This window comes from Megalobrama amblycephala, linkage group LG10 (genome assembly GCF_018812025.1).
Source record: "Megalobrama amblycephala isolate DHTTF-2021 linkage group LG10, ASM1881202v1, whole genome shotgun sequence".
Lineage (NCBI taxonomy): Eukaryota > Metazoa > Chordata > Actinopteri > Cypriniformes > Xenocyprididae > Megalobrama > Megalobrama amblycephala.
The window spans coordinates 7,839,199-7,860,213 of record NC_063053.1 but is presented as its reverse complement, the minus strand read 5'-3'; the positions used below and the strand labels follow the sequence as shown (position 1 = coordinate 7,860,213).

At 36.7% G+C, this 21,015-nt stretch overlaps 2 protein-coding genes across 3 annotated transcripts; one reads left to right on the top strand and one right to left on the bottom strand.

Moving 5' to 3' along the window:
• Window positions 1-151: 151 nt before the first annotated feature.
• Window positions 152-8,476, top strand: LOC125276635 (neurofilament heavy polypeptide). 2 transcript variants are annotated; one of them, XM_048204286.1, is made up of 4 exons: window positions 152-2,815; window positions 3,014-3,138; window positions 3,966-3,992; window positions 4,077-8,476. In XM_048204286.1, the coding sequence occupies exons 1-4, from the start codon at window positions 1,817-1,819 to the stop codon at window positions 8,083-8,085; spliced, it is 5,160 nt and encodes a 1,719-aa protein (XP_048060243.1). In that variant the 5' UTR covers window positions 152-1,816; the 3' UTR covers window positions 8,086-8,476. The 2 variants fall into 2 exon arrangements, with proteins under 2 accessions (XP_048060243.1, XP_048060241.1); XM_048204284.1 differs by having other exon boundaries at window positions 3,966-8,476.
• Window positions 8,477-10,168: 1,692 nt separating this feature from the next.
• Window positions 10,169-20,740, bottom strand: vdac2 (voltage-dependent anion channel 2). Its single transcript, XM_048204283.1, has 9 exons — window positions 20,583-20,740; window positions 18,190-18,261; window positions 18,048-18,097; window positions 17,671-17,823; window positions 17,515-17,567; window positions 13,716-13,943; window positions 12,392-12,542; window positions 11,538-11,595; window positions 10,169-11,075 (listed from the first exon to the last, which is right to left on the bottom strand). The coding sequence occupies exons 2-9, from the start codon at window positions 18,254-18,256 to the stop codon at window positions 10,984-10,986; spliced, it is 852 nt and encodes a 283-aa protein (XP_048060240.1). The 5' UTR covers window positions 18,257-18,261; window positions 20,583-20,740; the 3' UTR covers window positions 10,169-10,983.
• Window positions 20,741-21,015: the final 275 nt, after the last annotated feature.

The following is a 21,015-nucleotide window of genomic DNA, read 5'->3' as shown; positions in this document are numbered from 1 at the left end:
CTGCTAACAGTGATTGTAAATTAATTGCTTAAATGATTACATTAATTGCTAACTGCATTCTTTAAATTGTAATGTTGACATACATTCTCTGTAAAGCTGCTTTGAAACGATATGTATCGTGAAAAGCGCTATACAAATAAATGTGAATTGAATTGAATTGAACATTTCAGTGGAACAAACCATACTATAGTCGTTATTTAAAATATCCAAAGTAAAGTCTACAGCAGACATGCACATTTAGATCATATTGTTGCTAAATTGCTTGTATTCATAACAGTCATCTTTTATTTAATAGGCTGGCAGGAATTTAGCTTTAACCAAAATTCAAAAACACACAAACTTTTTATGGTGTTTTATTTTCTTTAAAGTCCAAATCTATTGAATATTTCTCTTCATTTTTCTCATAGAAAAGAATTGAACACTATTGATACCAGGATATGTTTTTTGGGGGGGGGGGTGTTTACCCATCACTGAGCAGGGCCTCCTTTCTGTTTCTATTCCAGTTTATGCTGCTTTTGCAGTTTACACTAAATAGAAACATAGCGCTAGTTATATCGGACTATGAAAAATGAAAGTCAATCTTTCTAAACCACATGCACACACATGAGAAGGCGGACGAGTGTGCTTATGTTGCTATTGGCTGCTCATGTAGAAGCTGTGCTGATGGATTCAATCCAGCTCACTGTGTCCGCTCAGCATGACTGAAAGTGTAGAGCTGACTTATGCTTTTCTGCAGCACAAATATGTATTCTATAGCTTGAAAAATGTTGCTACTGCAGTAAAATATATGCAAATCTGGCAATAATAGGAAATGTTGTTAAATAATAACAACATTTTGTATATATATTAAACCATAAAATAGCATAGCTAATAAGATATACATGCCTTTTTAAAAGCAACAGAGTTTTATAGTTCATTTAGCCATTACTAACCTTGTGCTGAAGGTCATGACACTTCATCAAAGTCTTCAGTATAAGGAGAATTTAATGCTGATAGCATATTTCTATAGGCAGTAATGGATACAGGGTTGATATATCATCCCCTATTGATAATGTGATAACAGATGCAGGAGGCAGTGCTTGAAGTGTAAAAGTCCTGAAAGGATGTTGATGCCATTACATTTTTATGGAATTGTACCCTTGTAGGGGAAACTCTATGGAGAAAACTTTTGCTTGCGAAAAACTAATAATTACATATTACTAATAAACTAATAATTACATATTAAATAATTACAGGACTTTATACTGATTGCAATGGAATACTATGTTTACCTGCTCAATGCGTACTCTCACTAACTTGTGTTTACTGGAATCTTCGAAAACGATGTTAAAATTTGTGTATTATTAGCTATTATAAAAGTATAGCTTACTTTAAGACCACCTCCATAATTCGTACGCTGCGCCTTTTTTGTGGAATGAGCCTGTTATATCCTTATATCCTCGTATAAATTTAACAGTCAGAATTTTTTCTCTGACAAAAAAAAAAAAAAAAAAATGGACCTCTTTTTTTCCGGAATTTCTGAATTTGATAGTGACATTTATGGCATTAAGACTATATATATTCTAGCTTCGGCAATTTAATAAATAAAATATTTTAGGTATAATATGAGTTGGGAATCTGCGGAGTTCGTGTGACGTCACATGGTTCCCCTGGGATCGGTGGAGGAGTGAGTGAGTGAATGCGCAGGATGCTGAGCAGCTGATTCTGTGAATTTAACCAATATGGACAGTTCCATTCCGCTAACCTAGCATCTACTGCAGTATAAAAAGGGGAGCATTTCACTAAACACTGCGAAGGAAAACGCACCAGCCTCACAATGGATCGTTTTCTCCATTCACCTGGCCGGACACGGGAAGAGTACCGGTACCAAACGGCGCGTCCTTCATCGCAACTCATCTCAAGGTCTGCCTTTAGCCTCGGGTCCACTGCACCACTGAGAGGTAATGAAACCCTGAAAGAATTCGCCGCAAAACCGGCTGATAGCTTAGATTTTTCAAACAAATATGCAGGTGGAATGACTATGAGGAAAATTAGTGAGAAAGAATTACTGCAGGGGCTCAATGACCGCTTCGCGGGATTCATCGAGAAGGTTCATCACCTGGAAAATCAAAACCGAGCACTAGAGAAAGAAATTGAGGCTATTAGGTTCAGAGCTAAATCATCTTCTTCTCTGTCCAAAGAGTATGAATCAGAACTTAACAGTCTGAGGCAGCAAGTTCATGAGATGGGCCTTCAAAAGCATCAGATTGAGATAAACCGTCAGAACCTGGAGGACGAGTTTAATACTTTGAGAGAGAAGTATGAAAGAGAGGCTCGTGGTCGAGTTGATGCCGAGGACAGCATTTCGGTACTCAAGAAATACATTAACGACTCATACCTAGCAAAGCAAGAGATGGACAGAAAAGCCACAGCTCTTGAAGAGGAGATCGGGTTCTTGAAGAAAAACCACGAAAGCGAGGTAGCAGAAATGATGGCCCAAGTCCAAGAGAGTAATGTGACAGCAGAAATAAGTGATTTCAGTAGAAGTGATGTCACTGCAGCTCTGAGGGACATCAGGATGCAACTCGAAGGTCACACCGACCCTGACATCCGATATGCTGAGGAACGCTTTAGAGCGCAGCTCGCCAAACTGACCAAAGCTGCTGAAGTCAACAGAGAATCTCTCATGGCGACTAAAGCAGAGATTAATGAACACCGGAGACAGCTGCAGTCCAAGAACATTGAGCTCGACTCTGTGAAAGGTGTGAGGGAAGCACTGGAGAGGCAGCTGTATGACCTCGAGCAACGGCACAATGCTGAAATTCATCACTACCAGGTAATGCACCATGTGATGCGCTCTTCAGCCTAGAATATTTGTAATCATTCAGTGTGAGGAATACTGAAATAAGAGCAGTTATGCTTAAATTAAGATACAGTAAGTTGAGCACTATTTCTACATAATCTAAAATTCAGTGCAATGTTTTTTTTTCCTAATGCATTTCCATTGTGTTTACTTATGTTGTCCATGATGCAGGATACAATCAGAGAGTTGGAATATGAGCTGAAAAATGCTAAATTTGACATGAGCAGTCATCTGCGGGAGTACCAGGACCTTCTCAATGTCAAAATGGCACTGGATGCTGAAATTTATTCCTACAGGTACTTCTTTGATTACAGTATTTTGATTATACTGTATAAACTTTTTCAATGTTGACCTCATAGTGAACTCTCAGGACCAACAAAGCCTTCATAACAGGACTAAAAAAATGATTTGCTTAGTCACTTTTCATTCCTGATTCTGTCCATAGTGTTAAAAAAAGTATCCAATTAGAATTTATTTCTTGTGAATCCCTTAACAGTGCATCAGTAACTTCATCAGTAATTCAAAGTTTTATTATTCGTACCTGGATGGTTTAGTCTTGATATGTCATTGCAAAGGCCTTCTAGCTGCGCAATCACTTATTAACTTACATAATTAGAGAGCGAACAAAGCGAGATATGTTCTACATGACTGAAATGTTTATTAAACTGGAATGTTAGGCTAATTTGAATTTCAAATAATCATTACTAAGTGCTTTTTTTATTCCAGTTAATTTGTTGATTGATTAGAATGGGTTTAAGTTTCAAACGAATTCAGTGTCATGTCATGATTTTGCTGGTGTCTTCTGTTCCGTGTTTGTTTAGGCTTTTGAGAGTTAGCCTCTGCATTAAGAAACGATAAATACTAGTGTTGTCAAAAGTACCGACCGTGATACTTAAGTCGGTACTGAAATTTTAAAAATGTGATGCTTTGAGCGCTGTCGAGCGGATTCGTAAACACCTCTGATTTGCAATTGTGTTCACGCGCTCATCAGATTGGCTAGAATGATCAAAGCTTCAAAAACATTTTGTAAATAGACATCAATGACACTCTTCACCGAGAGCTTACACGGATACACACATGTATCTGAATATTATTCTGAGTTGCTTTGTTTCCTTTTTTACAGGAATCTTTTGGAGGGTGAAGAGTCAAGGTACTCTACAATCTCAGATGCACATATTTCAGTACCATACATTTACAGACAGTCACCCACCTATACTCTCCCTTGTGTCAAAAGGCAGGGGGGAGCAACTCGAAAAGCAGAGCCTCAGTACAAATTTGTTGAAGAGATTATTACAGAGACAACCAGAGAAGATGTGGAGATATCAGACACTGGCTCTGATAAGAGCCCGGAGGGGAGAGAGGGTGACAAACCAGATGAGGAGAGCAGCGAGAAAGATGCGCAGGATGAAACTCCTCAAGAAGCTGAAGATATTGAAGAACCAGCTGTGGAGAATGGCGATGAACACAGTCCCGAGTTAGAGACAGAGGAAAATGAAGTCAAACCAAGTGATGAAAAAGAGGATGAGCCAGTTGAAAAAACTCCAGATGATTCTGAGGTACAAAAAGATGCTGACACTGAACCAGCTATAGACTCTACAGAAAAGGCCATTGATGAACAAGATAAAGGTGAGGAAACAGACACAAAAGACACCGAGCAGAAAGACCTGAAGGATGACACGAATGGAAAAGTAGAAGGACCTGAAGAGGAAAATGTGATGAAGACAGATAAACCAGCTAAAGAGACAGAGAAAGATGTCCCCAAACCAGATATGGCAGAAAAGCAAGAAATGCCAGAGAAATCAGAAACTGGACCAAAAGACAAACCATCTGAGGAGCCACAAGGTCCTGAAGCAACACCTGAAGTAGACACTAAGCCAACTGGACAAACTGGGGAAGCAACTTCTCCAGGAACTGAAGATGATAAACACAAAGCTGCTAAAATCTCATCTCAAGAATCCGCAACTACAAAACTTGCAGAGAAAGAGAAAGAAACAACTCCAGTTCAACCTGTAGAGGACGATATTCCCAAACCTGACAAACAGGCACCTGCTGAACTTGCTGAGAGTGGAAAACAGACTACTGGAGAGGACACAAAGGAGGAGCCCTCTGCAAAAAAAGACCATACTGATACTGTAAAGGAAGAAACAAAAGAATCTAAACCTATGGAAAAAGACCAAGAGGATAACAACAAACTAACAGAGAAACCTGTGGAGAAGAAGCAAGAGGTTCAATCAAAGACAGAGGAAAAGGAACAAAAACCTGAGGAGTCTGTTAAAGATAGCAAAGTTGCTGAACTGGTAGACAATGTGAAAACAGAAAAGGGTGAAAGTATCACGCCTAAAGAAACAGAAAAGACACAAAAAGAGCTTTCAAAGGTTGCAGAAGAGCAATCACAACCTGAAAAGTCAAAGAAACAGGAGGACAGCAAAAGTGAGAGTGCAGACAGCATCAAAACAGAAAAAGTTGAACAAGCTTTGCCTAAAGAAACAGAAAAGACGCAATTGGACCTTTCAAAAGATACACAAGACAAATCACAACCTGAAAAGTCAAAGGAACAGGAGGACAGCAAAAGTGAGAGTGTAGACAGCGTCAAAACAGAAAAAGTTGAACAAGCTACGCCTAAAGAAACAGAAAAGACGCAAGAAGACCTTTCAAAAGTAAAGGAAGAAAAATCACAACCTGAAAAGTCAAAGGAACAGGAGGACAGCAAAAGTGAGAGTGCAGACAGCATCAAAACAGAAAAAGTTGAACAAGCTTTGCCTAAAGAAACAGAAAAGACGCAAGAGGACCTTTCAAAAGATACACAAGACAAATCACAACCTGAAAAGTCAAAGGAACAGGAGGACAGCAAAAGTGAGAGTGCAGACAGCATCAAAACAGAAAAAGTTGAACAAGCTTTGCCTAAAGAAACAGAAAAGACGCAAGAGGACCTTTCAAAAGTAAAGGAAGAAAAATCACAACCTGAAAAGTCAAAGGAACAGGAGGACAGCAAAAGTGAGAGTGCAGACAGCGTCAAAACAGAAAAAGTTGAACAAGCTTTGCCTAAAGAAACAGAAAAGACGCAAGAGGACCTTTCAAAAGATACACAAGACAAATCACAACCTGAAAAGTCAAAGGAACAGGAGGACAGCAAAAGTGAGAGTGTAGACAGCGTCAAAACAGAAAAAGTTGAACAAGCTTTGCCTAAAGAAACAGAAAAGACGCAAGAAGACCTTTCAAAAGTAAAGGAAGAAAAATCACAACCTGAAAAGTCAAAGGAACAGGAGGACAGCAAAAGTGAGAGTGCAGATAGTGTCAAAACAGAAAAAGTTGAACAAGCTTTGCCTAAAGAAACAGAAAAGACGCAAGAGGACCTTTCAAAAGTAAAGGAAGAAAAATCACAACCTGAAAAGTCAAAGGAACAGGAGGACAGCAAAAGTGAGAGTGTAGACAGCGTCAAAACAGAAAAAGTTGAACAAGCTTTGCCTAAAGAAACAGAAAAGACGCAAGAGGACCTTTCAAAAGATACACAAGACAAATCACAACCTGAAAAGTCAAAGGAACAGGAGGACAGCAAAAGTGAGAGTGCAGACAGCGTCAAAACAGAAAAAGTTGAACAAGCTTTGCCTAAAGAAACAGAAAAGACGCAAGAGGACCTTTCAAAAGTAAAGGAAGAAAAATCACAACCTGAAAAGTCAAAGGAACAGGAGGACAGCAAAAGTGAGAGTGTAGACAGCGTCAAAACAGAAAAAGTTGAACAAGCTTTGCCTAAAGAAACAGAAAAGACGCAAGAAGACCTTTCAAAAGTAAAGGAAGAAAAATCACAACCTGAAAAGTCAAAGGAACAGGAGGACAGCAAAAGTGAGAGTGCAGACAGCATCAAAACAGAAAAAGTTGAACAAGCTTTGCCTAAAGAAACAGAAAAGACGCAAGAGGACCTTTCAAAAGTAAAGGAAGAAAAATCACAACCTGAAAAGTCAAAGGAACAGAAGGACAGCAAAAGTGAGAGTGCAGACAGCATCAAAACAGAAAAAGTTGAACAAGCTACGCCTAAAGAAACAGAAAAGACGCAAGAGGACCTTTCAAAAGTAAAGGAAGAAAAATCACAACCTGAAAAGTCAAAGGAACAGAAGGACAGCAAAAGTGAGAGTGCAGACAGCGTCAAAACAGAAAAAGTTGAACAAGCTTTGCCTAAAGAAACAGAAAAGACGCAAGAGGACCTTTCAAAAGATACACAAGACAAATCACAACCTGAAAAGTCAAAGGAACAGGAGGACAGCAAAAGTGAGAGTGTAGACAGCATCAAAACAGAAAAAGTTGAACAAGCTACGCCTAAAGAAACAGAAAAGACGCAAGAAGACCTTTCAAAAGATACACAAGACAAATCACAACCTGAAAAGTCAAAGGAACAGGAGGACAGCAAAAGTGAGAGTGTAGACAGCATCAAAACAGAAAAAGTTGAACAAGCTACGCCTAAAGAAACAGAAAAGACGCAAGAAGACCTTTCAAAAGATACACAAGACAAATCACAACCTGAAAAATCAGTGAAACAGGAGGACAGCAAAAGCGATAGCAGTGCAGAAAGTGTCAAAGCAGAAAAAGTTGAACCAGCTTTGCCTAAAGAAACAGAAAAGACGCAAGAGGACCTTTCAAAAGATACGCAAGACAAATCACAACCTGAAAAGTCAAAGGAACAGGAGGACAGCAAAAGTGAGAGTGCAGACAGCATCAAAACAGAAAAAGTTGAACAAGCTACACCTAAAGAAACAAAAAAGACGCAAGAGGACCTTTCAAAAGTGAAGGAAGAAAAATCACAACCTGAAAAGTCAGTGAAACAAGAGGACAGCAAAAGTGACAGCAGTGTGGAAAGTGTGACAACAAGCGTTGAAGTCGCAGAGAAACAGGTTGATGAAACACCGAGTAATCAACCCCCCAAAGCCAAGGAAACAAAATCTGATGCAAAGCCAGAGCAAAAAGATACTAAAGAAAGCAAAGTGAAAACGCCTGAAAAAGCCAAAGAGGAGGATAGTGTGGTGACCAAAGGCAGTGGAACCAGCAAAGATGTTAAAAGTGAAGAAACTGTCCCAAAAGACAAAGAATCAGACAGTGGTGAACATGAAGTGAAGCCTGCAAAATCTGAGACGTCAACCAAAACAGAAGCTAAACCTCTGGAGAAGACAGAGCAGGTCAAAGAGATCAGCAAGAAGGACAGCGTGGACACCAAAGGTCCAGAAGAAACAACTAAACCCTCTAATGTAGTGTAGAATAACAGCAGAACATATTGGTCAAAAAAATAAAACCCCTTGCCTTGAGAAAAGAGAATGAGAAAAAAATGTTTAAATAAGCAACCTTGATGAATGTCATATAATGTAATTACTCACAGCCGCGTGACAGATGATCTCAGTTGAGCATGAATTATAGAAATTGCTTTCTGGAAGTCTGACATTTCTGATGCAGATGCATGCGTACACTGTGATCTATGTGTACATAACGAATGTGTGAATCATGAGGAATGTATAAGATTTTATTTTGCTATATCTGATCGGCCAAATGTATGTTTCAAAATAGTGCTATATATTAAATTAATAAATATTCCAGCATATCAGTGTTTCATGGTGTATTAATTCAACAGCTTTACCTACAGAGGACCACTGAGTTGTGTAAACTGTTTAATGTGGTGTCTGATGCAACACTTATCCTTGGTTCCAACACTTGCCAACCAGCACTTACATACTCTTGAATATTCTCTTTTGTCAACATAGCAGCTACTCATCTATAAAGGATCATAAGGAATTTAATTATCGTATCCGCTTCTTAAGAACTCGCTTAAAACTTACCCAGAAAAACCCTATAAGACTGCTTAATATTTTAAGATGTCTCTACTTTGTTGAGGCAAGGTAAAGTATATCATCTTAATTTGAAGGGATACAAAATTACACCCAGATTACAAAAGCCTGTCCCTGTGCTGGATACTGGGAGTTTGACTTTAGGGCTATAGAGCAGTGGTTCTCTAGTGGTTTTGCTTCAGGATCCAAAGTCCCACATGTACAGCATTTAAAAGTTTGAGCTCAGCAATTTTTTTTTTTTTTTTTTTGAAGAAATTAATGCGTTTATTCAGTAAGGGTGTGTTAAATTGATCAAAAGTAAGTAAAGACATTTGTAATATTACAAAAGATTTACATTTCAAATAAATGCTGTTCTTTTGAACTTTCTAATCATCAAAGAATCCTGAAAAAAATGTACTAGTTGTCACAAAAATACAGCAGAACTGTTTTCAACATAGATAACAAGAAATGTTGTAATCTTAAGCACCAAATCAGCATATTAGAATGATTTCTAAAGGATCATGTGATCCATGTGACTCTGAAGACTGGAGTAACAATGCTGAAAATTTAGCTTTACCATCACAGGAATAAAATTTAATTAAAAAAAAATATATCAAAACAGAAAACGGGATTTTTAAACTGTAATAATATTCCACTAATAAATAAATAATTTTATTTATATATCATCATGATATATATATTTATATATTTATTTATAAATAAATTTATTTTATTTATAGTAGGTCAACATTTGAAGTGGATCAAAAACTTTCATCAAAGTTGTCCTAAAACCTTCCTCTTAGGACAACTTAGCTTTTTTGATCCACTTCAAATGTTGACTACTGATATATATATATATTTTTTTTTTTTTTTTTTTTAACATAGGGGACAAAAACATTAAAATAGTTTCTACCCCAAACATTTGAACAGTATAAGATGGTGAGTGGTGACCCAAGATTAAAGCAAACATTCTACAAAATAAAATTAATATTACCATGAATTGTATAGACTTATAGGTTAGATAGGTTACATAATAAGCAGGAAAACTGGAAAGTTTCTTCTAACCATAATAAACAACCTGTCCTTGTTCACCTTATTACATAGGAATTTAAAACAGCTGACATTTCACTTTTAATGACTACAAACATCCATTTTAATCAAATTATGTACTCTTTTAAAATTCAGGTCAATTCAGATGGGTGGAGAATATCAGATGTGAAAACCTAAAGACCACTTTGGGTTGAAACAATCATTAAAAACAAAACAAGCAGTACCAAGCTTTTATTTTTTTAACCAAAGTAACATTAATTTCTGCCGAAATACTGAAGAATTTGACTGAACATCAATCGATACAAGAGGCTTGTATTCTTCCATTTAAAAGTGAAAATTTGGCTTAATTTGGCTTCCAATAGGGTTGTGGACACTTACCACCCCCCCCCCCCCCTTTTTGGACACATTTCTGAGCTCGAGTTTATGTACGAAAACCCATCTGCTTTGTAATCAATAAGACCTGTATCATAGATTTGTTTAAATAGTTTATTGAAAAGTTCAAACATACACATAAGGACCTCTGAGGTATTGTGAAAGCATGGCCTCAGGGAATCAGGATCATAATGCAACACCGGGAGCAAAACGTACTGAACTCAAACCAACTGTTCCACCGTCACGGTGAGCTACGGATAGTCGTCTCTGTGCTGCAAATGAAAACAAAAGGCCAGCCATGCCAGCTAGGAGCACCAGCGTTCATCTCCCTATTAGGCTACCCAAAAACTGCTCAGTTCAAGGGCAGACTTCATGTAAAATGATTACTCTGGATGGCTGCTGAAGGAAAAGTAAACTGCTTAAGCTCGTCCTTGCGTGCATGGAAAGAAGAAAACGGTTTAACAGTATTTAAATAATAGCAGGTATAACCTTTAATATCGAGTTAAGTAGTTGCTTGAGTCGCATTCAGACGACTAAGGAATATCAGATACAATACAAATGATGAAATCAGAGACAGTTTTGTCACAAACCCACCACCATCTAACTGAGAAATGAACGCAACAGGAAGCCACAGATGCCCTCAGTCCCAGAGAGTTTAATTACTGCGGCAGTGCTGGAGACAGATGAAAAACTTAATTTGTAGCTGAATGTCTGTAAGAGAACAACTACAAACAAATACAAAGGGCATTTGGACCAGGAGGGGATAAAAAGAAACACCATGACATTGTCACTTTTGATGAGCTTTTGCACACATCCCATCCCATCCCAAATCCCCCTGCTGGTTGCTGTTGGAGTTAGATTTAAGGCCAGATTTCTCTGATATTCCCTTGTCCCTGATGTTAAGCAGGAGCAGGTTTAGGCCTCCAGCTCCAGGCCCAAGCCCAGCTTGTGGCCACCGGAATTGATGCTCTTTCCATCAACCAGGGCCGAGAGAGTCAACTTGATACCTGAAAAACCACCACAGATTTAATCACTGGACCTTTTACACAGCATCCTTACCACATAAATGCAGAAGAAGTCTACATCAAAACAGTATTATTAAAATCTGACGTTTCATGTTTCAAGTATTTCTTGTTTTATCAGTCTCCAAAGCTCCAAAGTCAATCATATTTTGTGGGTGGACAGATACCAACTATAAACTATTGTGAGATACAAAATAAAGGAATATATATATATATATATATATATATATATATATATATATATATATATATATATATATATATATATATATATATATATATATATATATATATATATATTTTATATATATATATATTTATATATATATATATATATATATATATATATATATATATATATATATATATATATATATATATATATATATATATATATATAAAAAAAATTCTCATGTGTATATAATGAGAGGAAACGCAAGACTGTACCTGGTCTCAGAGTCTGAGTATAACCAACACCAACAAGGCTGGTGTTATTCACTTTAGCCTGTTGAAATGAGAGAACAATTACTCATTTCTGAAAACAGTGTGCACATGCAAAACCAAATGTAACATTCAAATCACAAACATGTTCATGAGGAGCCTGAGTTCCAGCCTCTTAAACAAAAGCCGTACTTTTATTAGCAGTGGGAATCTTCAAGCGCCTCGTAAACGGGCACAAATCTATGGCAGTGGGTCGATGCCAAATTCTGTGTGAAGAATCGATATAAAAGCTGTACTAAAATATGTCTGTTCTGCCAATGGAAATCAGAGGTTGTGGCGGCTCTGGGGATTTCTTTTTTTGCATCACAGCAGCATTAAACTTTGTCACTATCAATCGACATCTTTGAATGGAAATGAGAACTACTGATCAACAATTGAGAGTGCAACACATCATGTCCTCTAACTGTAATTCCTGTGTAAATACACCCATTTCCTTTAAATATAGAGGAAATTATGCAAAACACTGCTTAGTTTTGTAAGATGCTGTAAAATAATGCTTACTCAGCCTTTTTGGCCTTAGCTCTTAAATTTGTCCTGAGGTTCCCATATACATTTATTTGCAGTGTAAAGGCACATTTTCACGGCATAAAGGACAGTGCATATTAATAATAATGCATTAATAATTATGATTAAGAAAAGAGTCATTTGAGACCATCAGAATGCATTAGTGAATCGATATTCACTACACCCTTTTCCATTTATGGAGAAAAGTACATTTAGAAATGGCGTTTTATGGGTTTAGATGCAGAAACAGGTGTCCCAACTTGTGATTTCTGTAAAAGCGATGCAAGTTTACTCACACTGATGGAGGCGTCTTTGTCCAGCTGATACTTGGCAGCAATGCCGAAGCGCGTGCTGTTGTTTCCTGCTGTCCAGGCCAGATTCACCGCTGTCTCCAGTTTATCACTCACTTTCTGGTAGATGGAGCCACCAAACTCTGAGCCATCATTACTGGAGGGACAGAAAAAAATTTATGAATCATTAAGACTAGGTTAAAAAAAATATATACTATCCTTAAAAAAAAGGTAACAAAATTTAATTGAGTCATCATCAATCGTTCTTCCAAAATATGTTTCGTCTTAGCCTGATTCACTATAGTAAGCCTATCATTTATATTTTAGACCTGTCGGGATGGTTTTCGTGTGAAATTGCATACAAATGTCACTCGCCCGTGTGTCTCTCGTCATATCTGTAAATATAAAAAAGTTGCTCTGGCTTCTTTGATGTGTGTATGGTGTGGGAATGGCAAAGGTTAGTTGTTTCAACGAGTGAGAAAGGTTGACATGGAGCAGCTAAATCTCAAAACTTTGGGGAAATCACCTGTTTTTACAAAAATGCCAAACAGAGGAGAGTCTGCTGGAAAAAGAGAACACGACAGAGTTCGTAATAAAACAAGAATCAACATTGGCTTGACTTTTCAGAGATTATGAGAACGGAGGAATTTGAAAGGTTATAAAAGTGAAGAGGAGATGGTGTTTTTATTACTCAATCGGCGAGTAAGGTATTTTATTGAACAAATAAATTGCCATATGTAGCTCTCTAACAGAGTTCATTGTAAAGCATTATGTTTTGTGAAGGGTCATTTCATTATGGTTGTTGTAGCTCTGTGCTGGAATTCATTTTCAAGGAAGTACCGTGTCTATTAATGGGTAAAGCTAAAATAACTTCTTCAGCTAGTCAGCTGCATACAGTTGTTTAACCACAAATTTCAATAAATAAATACTTTTATAAATGCACATTAACTCAGAATACTTCTACAAAGGGCTTTTCTTGCAATTTGAGATTGAACTCACAGAGACTAATTTATAGACATGAAATATTTCAGAGACAAGAACAAACCAAAAATATGTATACTTACTGTATAAATTTCCATGACTTTAACATTACTTTTTATATTTTTACATTATCTGTTCAAAATGAATGTCCAGGTTGTCAATGACCTGGAATATTCATAAAAAAAAAAAAAAAATCAATGTGTCACTCCAGGGAAAACATATAGTAAAATTCCTGACGTCAAAGCCAGCTGTACATAATTTCTCATTATATCAACACTTCCCTCCACTAAAATAAACCAGGTCCCAGTCACATGCACTTAGAATGATGTAGTGACGCTTCAGGACTTACACATTAGTGTGCAGCTGGAAGTCTCCCGTTTTGTAGCCTACAGCAAAGTTGTTCTGGGTCATCTTGGACTTGGCAGTGTCGAAGGACATCTGGTAACCAGCGAGCCATCCCTCATAGCCCACCACTGCAGCGCCGTGAATGGTTGGGCCGGCAAAGTCGAAGTCAACATCACAACCCAGGTTGACGTACTCACGCTTGTATGCAGTCTTGACTTTTCCACTCTTTTTTCTGTTCGTGAAGGAAAATAATAACAATTTAGCATCCTATTTAGAGGAATTACATTTGTTTATAAGATGTTTTTTAAACATATGGATTAATTGTCTTTTGACTAGCAATAAACCAAAATTCTGATCTGCAGAAATATAAACTGTTTACATTGTTAATTCTTTCCCATCAAACAAGTGATACATTTGTTTAACAAATGACTCTGAAATAATCACGTAGCTCTCTCGGAAAGCATTTGGATAATCAAACCACACTTAAAATATCAATTTCATTGCTTTAGATACCATACCAACACTTTTGTGAATATTTAGTTTGAAAAGTGTGCTTACTCACTTTCTCTTAAAAAAAAAAAAAAAATGCCACATGGCGTGATACTTTATTACTCGTACATTTTCGGTGTTCAAATATCGTTTGGGACCACTGCACCATAAATCATCTATTTAGACCTAAAATGTAAAATAATTTGCTTTCATCATGATCCAATACATAACTGATTTCAAGACACAATCCAAAGGACAGATGCAGATACCATAGTGAAGGACAAAGTCATGTCTTGGTCATATTATTTCATTCACTGCACCATTTATAAACAACTTAAAGCTCAAGTCACAGCTTATAATGTGGCTAGCAAAAACATTCCATTTTGCATTGTCTGCACAATAAAACAGCATACAGCAGTGCAGTGAAATACACTACCATTCAGAATTTAGGGTTTGTTTTTTTTTTGGAAAGAAATGAATACTTTTATTCAAGGATGCATTAAACTGATCAAATGTGACAGTAAATACATTTATAATGTTACAAAAAAATGCTACTTCAAATAAGTTCTGTTCTTTTGAACTTTCTATTCAAAGAATCCTGAAAATAAATAAATAAATAAAATCATGGTATCCACTAAAATATTAAAAGAAGCAGTAAGTGATTTCTGACAAACTGCTGATATTTGAAATCAACCCAAACAAACACTCCTCCCTACACGCAAAATGAACAAGCACACAATGCAAGGGTGGATGTCTGTATCATAGCTAAAACAAAGCAAAATGATACTTCACGATAAAGTGAAGAAGAGGAACGACTGACAAGGAAGAACAAAAAAAATTAACATACAAGCAAGAGTTGGTTGTTTGTCGCCAGCAGCACACCAGCTCCAGCTAAGCAATGACGCTCAAAACTGTCCTGTTACTATATCTAACATTACAACAGCAGCATATCTTGGTTCTGTGAAACATAGCAAAACCAAAGATACTCTCTCCAGTGCTGGAAAGCTGTTCTAATATTAATGCGGGTCCTAAAGCTCTTGCCTGATCAAAACCCTTCTTTTTCCAGTGATTTTTCCTCTGATCTTTTCTTTTGTAATGTCTCTCAGCCATCTCTTTCTACAGTCTTTCTTCAAATCTCTCTCCTCCCCCATCATGGGTGTTTACGCCCCTTACTGCTGATTGGCTACAAGTGTGTTGTGAACATTTCTCAGAAATCGCTTTAAGCAGCACAACTGTTTTCAAAATTAATAAGAAATGTGTCTTGATCACCAAGTCAGCATATTAGAATGATGTCTGAATCATTTCTGGCTTTGACATCACAGAAATAAATTATATTTTAAAATATATTCAAATAGAAAACAGTTATTTTAAACTGTAAGGATATTTCTCACACACACACACACATATATATTATATTATATTATATTATATTATATTATATTATATTATATTATTATATATATATATATATATATATATATATATATATATATATATATATATATATATATACACACATATACATATATATACATATACATACATATACAGTACAGTCCAAAAGTTTGGAACCACTAAGATTTTTTTTATGTTTTTAGAAGAAGTTTCGTCTGCTCACCAAGGCTACATTTATTTAATTAAAAATACGGTAAAAACAGTAATATTGTGAAATATTATTACAATTTAAAATAACTGTTTTCTATTTGAATATATTTCACAAAGTAATTTATTCCTGTGATGGCAAAGCTGAATTTTCAGCATCATTACTCCAGTCTTCAGTGTCACATGATCCTTCAGAAATCATTCTAATATGCTGATCTGCTGCTCAAGAAACATTTAATGTGTACAATATTTTTTTTCAGGATTATTTGATGAATAGAAAGATCAAAAGAACAGTGTTTATCTGAAATCTAATCTTTTGTAACATTATAAATGTCTTTACTGCCACTTTTGATTGATTTAATGGATCCTTGCTGAATAAAAGTATTCATTTCTTTAATTTCTTTTCAAAAAAATAAAAATAAAAATTCTTACTGACCCCAAACTTTTGAACGGTAGTGTATAATGCTACAGAAGCTTTGTATTTCAGATAAATGCTGTTCTTTTGAACTTTCTATTCATCAAGGAATCCTGAAAAAAAAAGTACACAACTGTTTTCAACATTGAAAATAATCATAAATGTTTATTGAGCAGCAGATCAGCATATTAGAATGATTTCTGAAGGATCATGTGACACTGAAGACTGGAGTAACGATGCTGAAAATTCAGCTTTGCATCACAGGAATAAATTACTTTGTCAAATATATTTAAATAGTACACAGTTATTTTAAATTGTAATAATATTTCACAATATTACTGTTTTTTACTGTATTTTTAATTAAATAAATGTAGCCTTGGTGAGCAGACGAAACTTCTTTTAAAAACATTAAAAATCTTAGCGGTTCCAAACTTTTGGACTGTACTGAACATACATACATACATACATACATACATACATACATACATACATACATACATACATACATACATACATACATACATACATACATACATACATACATACATACATACATACATACATACATACATACATACATACATACATACATACATACATACATACATACATACATACATACATACATACATACATACATACATACATACATACATACATACATACATACATACATACATACATATACATACATATATATATATATATATATATATATATATATATATATATATATATATATAGAGCTCTGGAAAAAATTAAGAGACCACTCCAAGTTCAGAAATCAATGTAAAGTGGTCTCTTAATTTTTTCCAGAGCTGTATATATATATCCTAAACTTTTGAACAATGTATGACGGTGAATAAATCAACTGATCTTGCTCATAGACGCACACTGCTCTTCACTCCTCTGCTACACGATCCAAAGCCCGTCGTGAGCTACATGAGCCTATACATCAGTAAAGGCCATGTCAGCGTGACTGTCATCTGAGATCAGACCCCAACGACACCAGACAGGTGCCACTCTCCTGACCGATTTATAGTTCTCAGAACATGAGGACTGTGTTGTACAGCTTGTGTGAAAGTAACCTTGAGATATGCATCAATGCACAACAAAACACAACTAACTTTGTCACATGGCGACACTTGAATTGCTCAATACAGTATTGAGTTACAGTCCCCCATGAGAGACGTCGCGTCTCCCCTGACTCAACTACACATGTGCACAGAGAAATCAGTGTTTCAATCCAAATCTGAAGCTTTTCTGTTAGAGCCAGTGGAGAAAAGGAATAATTTACCCTGTGTTTGGTGAGAAGGTTGTGTCAAAGGTCAGCTTCAATCCCTTTGCAATCTGGAAGAAAAAAAAAAAAAAGTGACAAACAAAATTATTCTTCATGCTAAAAACAACTGCACCATGATCGGTCACCATTCAATGATTGAAACCGCATTCAGACCTGGTCTTCAATGGTGATCTCTGTGCCCAGGGTGTTGTCAGTATTCCACTTCTCCGTGAAGGTCAAACCATACTCAGACCTCTTGTATTTGGTTTCCAGGCTGCCCACCACTTTGCTGGTATCAGTGTTGGAGGAACCAGAGGTCTTAAATTCCTATAGGGACAGGAAAGAGAAATATTTCAGATAATATTCAGGGAGAAGGCATTTTGCTTTATTAAATAATTGATAGTGGTTTTGCAAATGTGTTAAGTGCCAAGGAATAGGCTACATGTAAGGAATAGGAATAGGCCACATGAATATGGAACTAACTAATGTGTTAAACACACAGGAAGTGACATGAGCAGAGATTACATATTTAATGAAAATAAAAGTCTCACCACTCCACTGGCTGATTTTGTCTTGACATCAAGCTTCACCATACCAAATCCTTTCAGAAAATAAACCAAAGGAAACGATTAGAATGGGAAGAGAAAACTAACAGTTATTCTACATGGAAAAGTGGATCATTAAAGACGTTACCATATCCTTTGTTGAAGATGTCTTTGGCAGACTTGCCAAGATCAGCGTATGTTGGGGGAACGGCCATTTTTTCTATTAAAAAAAGCATGTAGGAATAATTAGTGGGTCAATTAGAAGAACATCATACTAATACAGCTGTCCAGACTACAGCAGAATCAGACCAGAATCTAAATGGTTACAATTGATCTGAGCCATTCAGAAAAAAATTTAGACGTTTCGGGTGGTCTACGTATCTCTAGCTTTCCATGGCTAATCATAGTGAGACAGTGTCATGTCAGTTTGATAAATGACCCAGCCTGAATGCAGCGGCTTTGCTCAAGCTAATCTGAACTGACAGCAAGACACACCCAAGCTGAGTCACTGAGTTGGAAAGTGACGCACTGATACACTCCACACTAACCTACCAGCGTGAAACATGTCTGCAAGTCAGAATGAGAAGCAATTATGTGAATAGAGATGAGAGGTGGAGACAGCTTAAAAAAACAGGTCTAAGGGATCTTTGGTCTAAGGACTACATAAAACAAATGTTCAAATGCTTGTTTTTTGTTGGCTGTGTATGAGGAACAACATACAGTAGTGTCTAAATCAGGGGTGTCCAATCCTACTCCTGAAGGGCCACTGTCCTGTAGAGTTTAGCTCCAACCCCAATTAAAACACACCTGAACCAGCTAATCAAGGTCTTACTAGGCATAATAGACTTTCAGGCAGGTGTGTTGAGGCAAGTTGGAGCTAAACTCTGCAGGACAGTGGCCCTCCAGGAGCAGGTTTAGACGTCCCTGGTCTAAATGGTTGAATATATGCAAAGAGATCAATTCATCATGGAATTCCAATTAATAGACCAATCACAATGCAGTATGCAAACAGACGTAAAAAAAAAAGGAAATGAATAAAAGATCAGAACTCAAAATGCCCAATTATGCAGACATCACATGATTCGATTACATTCATTTTGAACTTTCTTAGAACTTTCTTTTCTTTCTTAGAATTAGTCACATTAGAAATTTCCTCGGACATTGCAATATGATGTGACGTCACATTTTAAAATTAAAGTCAGAATGAAATATAAGTTGCGTTAGTTCTCTTCCCTATTGTGATATATATCCGAGTGAAAGGCTTCTCAAAAAAAGTAGAGGATCGCTATTGCTGTGATGTCATGTGAGTGACAGGTTGTCCCGCCCTCATGCCAGTAAACACGTCATCAGAGAAGAGATGTCACTGCAAGAGGGAGGGGAAGTTATTTTAAAGATGATGAGGTTACATGAATTTAAAAAAAAAAATTACAATGATGATGTGTATAGATAAATCATTTCAAATAATCATACAATATTGCATAAAAATAAAAAATAAGAATTGATCATTTTGAATTCATGGTGTCCATTTCCCCTGACTGACCAATCTGGTCTTATCCAGTCTCTCAGGCTGGCCAAACTGAAAAGTGCCCAACCCCCCTTAACACTAGCCAACAAATCTATCAGAAAAGGGAAAATATACAACCAAAATGTTGGTGGAATAGCAATACAATATTGTTTTGCCCTTCAAGTAGTGTAAATAATGCTGAGATAACCAGTATCAGGATTTGGAAATACACTAAAATTACATTTCCAAATAGAGCACATAATTTACTCATATTATAATGCATCACTGTGACCTTTATCATGCAGGTCATTAAGTAGGAATGGCTGGTCCTGTAGACGTGACAGGGGTTTTCTATGTCTTTCTCATCAGGAAGTAGTACATTACAGCTGCTGATGAAATATTCCTCAACCACTGAAACAATCCCATACTAGTCTTTCTAACGTGAAGTCTAGAAAAAAAATATGATCAGGAATCTTATCGATTAATAATAAATTCAGCTGGGGTTTGAGAACTGCTTTATTATAAAGGGCAAAGTAAGGGCAAGGTTAATTGTGGATCTCCTTCCCCATTTTTACTAGCCGCGGGAAACCAGCATGGGTGCTGGTGCTCATGCCCTACACTTAAAACGAAATAAGACAAATGTACAGCACGAGCTATGGTTAAATCTAAAGCAGAACAGAAATAAAAACACCAAAAAATCTCTGTTTGACACAGGTCATGCGGCTCTAGTACTGCGAGGCTGCTGCACTCATGGCAGTCTGCGGAAGCCCGCCGCGGATCCCGCGAGCTGTCTATTAAAGCTACACTATATATTAGGCTGTAAAGCTGCTGACTCGTGTTCATGTCACGCTATGGCTGATCTCAGGCTCTGGGCTGCTGCTGTCTCTCTCTGGCTGTGACATTAGAACAGGCCGAGAGTCTGAGTGATTCAGCTAACGCGAGCTAATGCGCTAGCACTAAGTAGAAAGCATGCGAATTAACGACTCCAAAGCTAAAATGACCGTTACATATGATTCCTGCTTCTCTCACTGACTTACCTGTCAAAAAGAGTGGAGTTAGGTTATTCAAGTACGCCTGCTGAAGTTATTCCCAGCGCTGAACCAATGTGGAGGACCTGGCCAGTTGGAGGGCGAACTGAAGGAGACTGTAATGTTACACACCCGTGCCGACAGCCTCCTGTTCAAGGACCCCAGGCTGCCCCGTCGGTGCCTGACGGTAAATGTCAAGAACAGATGTCGCCTTGCTTGTTTTTGATGACATATAAGGGAAACTATATTATTAATATTTTGAATTAGATTTATTTTATGTCGGTTTTTATGTCAGTATGTCAGTTTTTAAATGTAGTTCTTCAACTTAAACTTATTTCAGTTAGTTCAGACATTTTGTTCGATTTAAAATGTAACGTTAATACAAAATCATTTAATTTTTTATAAAATCTAATGTTTATATTTTGTGAACGAAACATTTTTA

Excerpts from the sequence above, each read along its gene's own strand:
- vdac2 (XM_048204283.1), bottom strand. The coding sequence starts at position 18,256 with ATGGCCGTTCCCCCAACATACGCTGATCTTGGCAAGTCTGCCAAAGAC. Across the intron at positions 18,098-18,189 it reads CATCTTCAACAAAGGATATG|GATTTGGTATGGTGAAGCTT; the intron begins GTAACGTCTTTA and ends ATTTTCTGAAAG. Across the intron at positions 11,076-11,537 it reads TACTCAGACTCTGAGACCAG|GTATCAAGTTGACTCTCTCG; the intron begins GTACAGTCTTGC and ends GTGGTTTTTCAG.
- LOC125276635 (XM_048204284.1), top strand. The coding sequence starts at position 1,817 with ATGGATCGTTTTCTCCATTCACCTGGCCGGACACGGGAAGAGTACCGG. Across the intron at positions 2,816-3,013 it reads CTGAAATTCATCACTACCAG|GATACAATCAGAGAGTTGGA; the intron begins GTAATGCACCAT and ends TCCATGATGCAG. Across the intron at positions 3,139-3,965 it reads GCTGAAATTTATTCCTACAG|GAATCTTTTGGAGGGTGAAG; the intron begins GTACTTCTTTGA and ends CCTTTTTTACAG.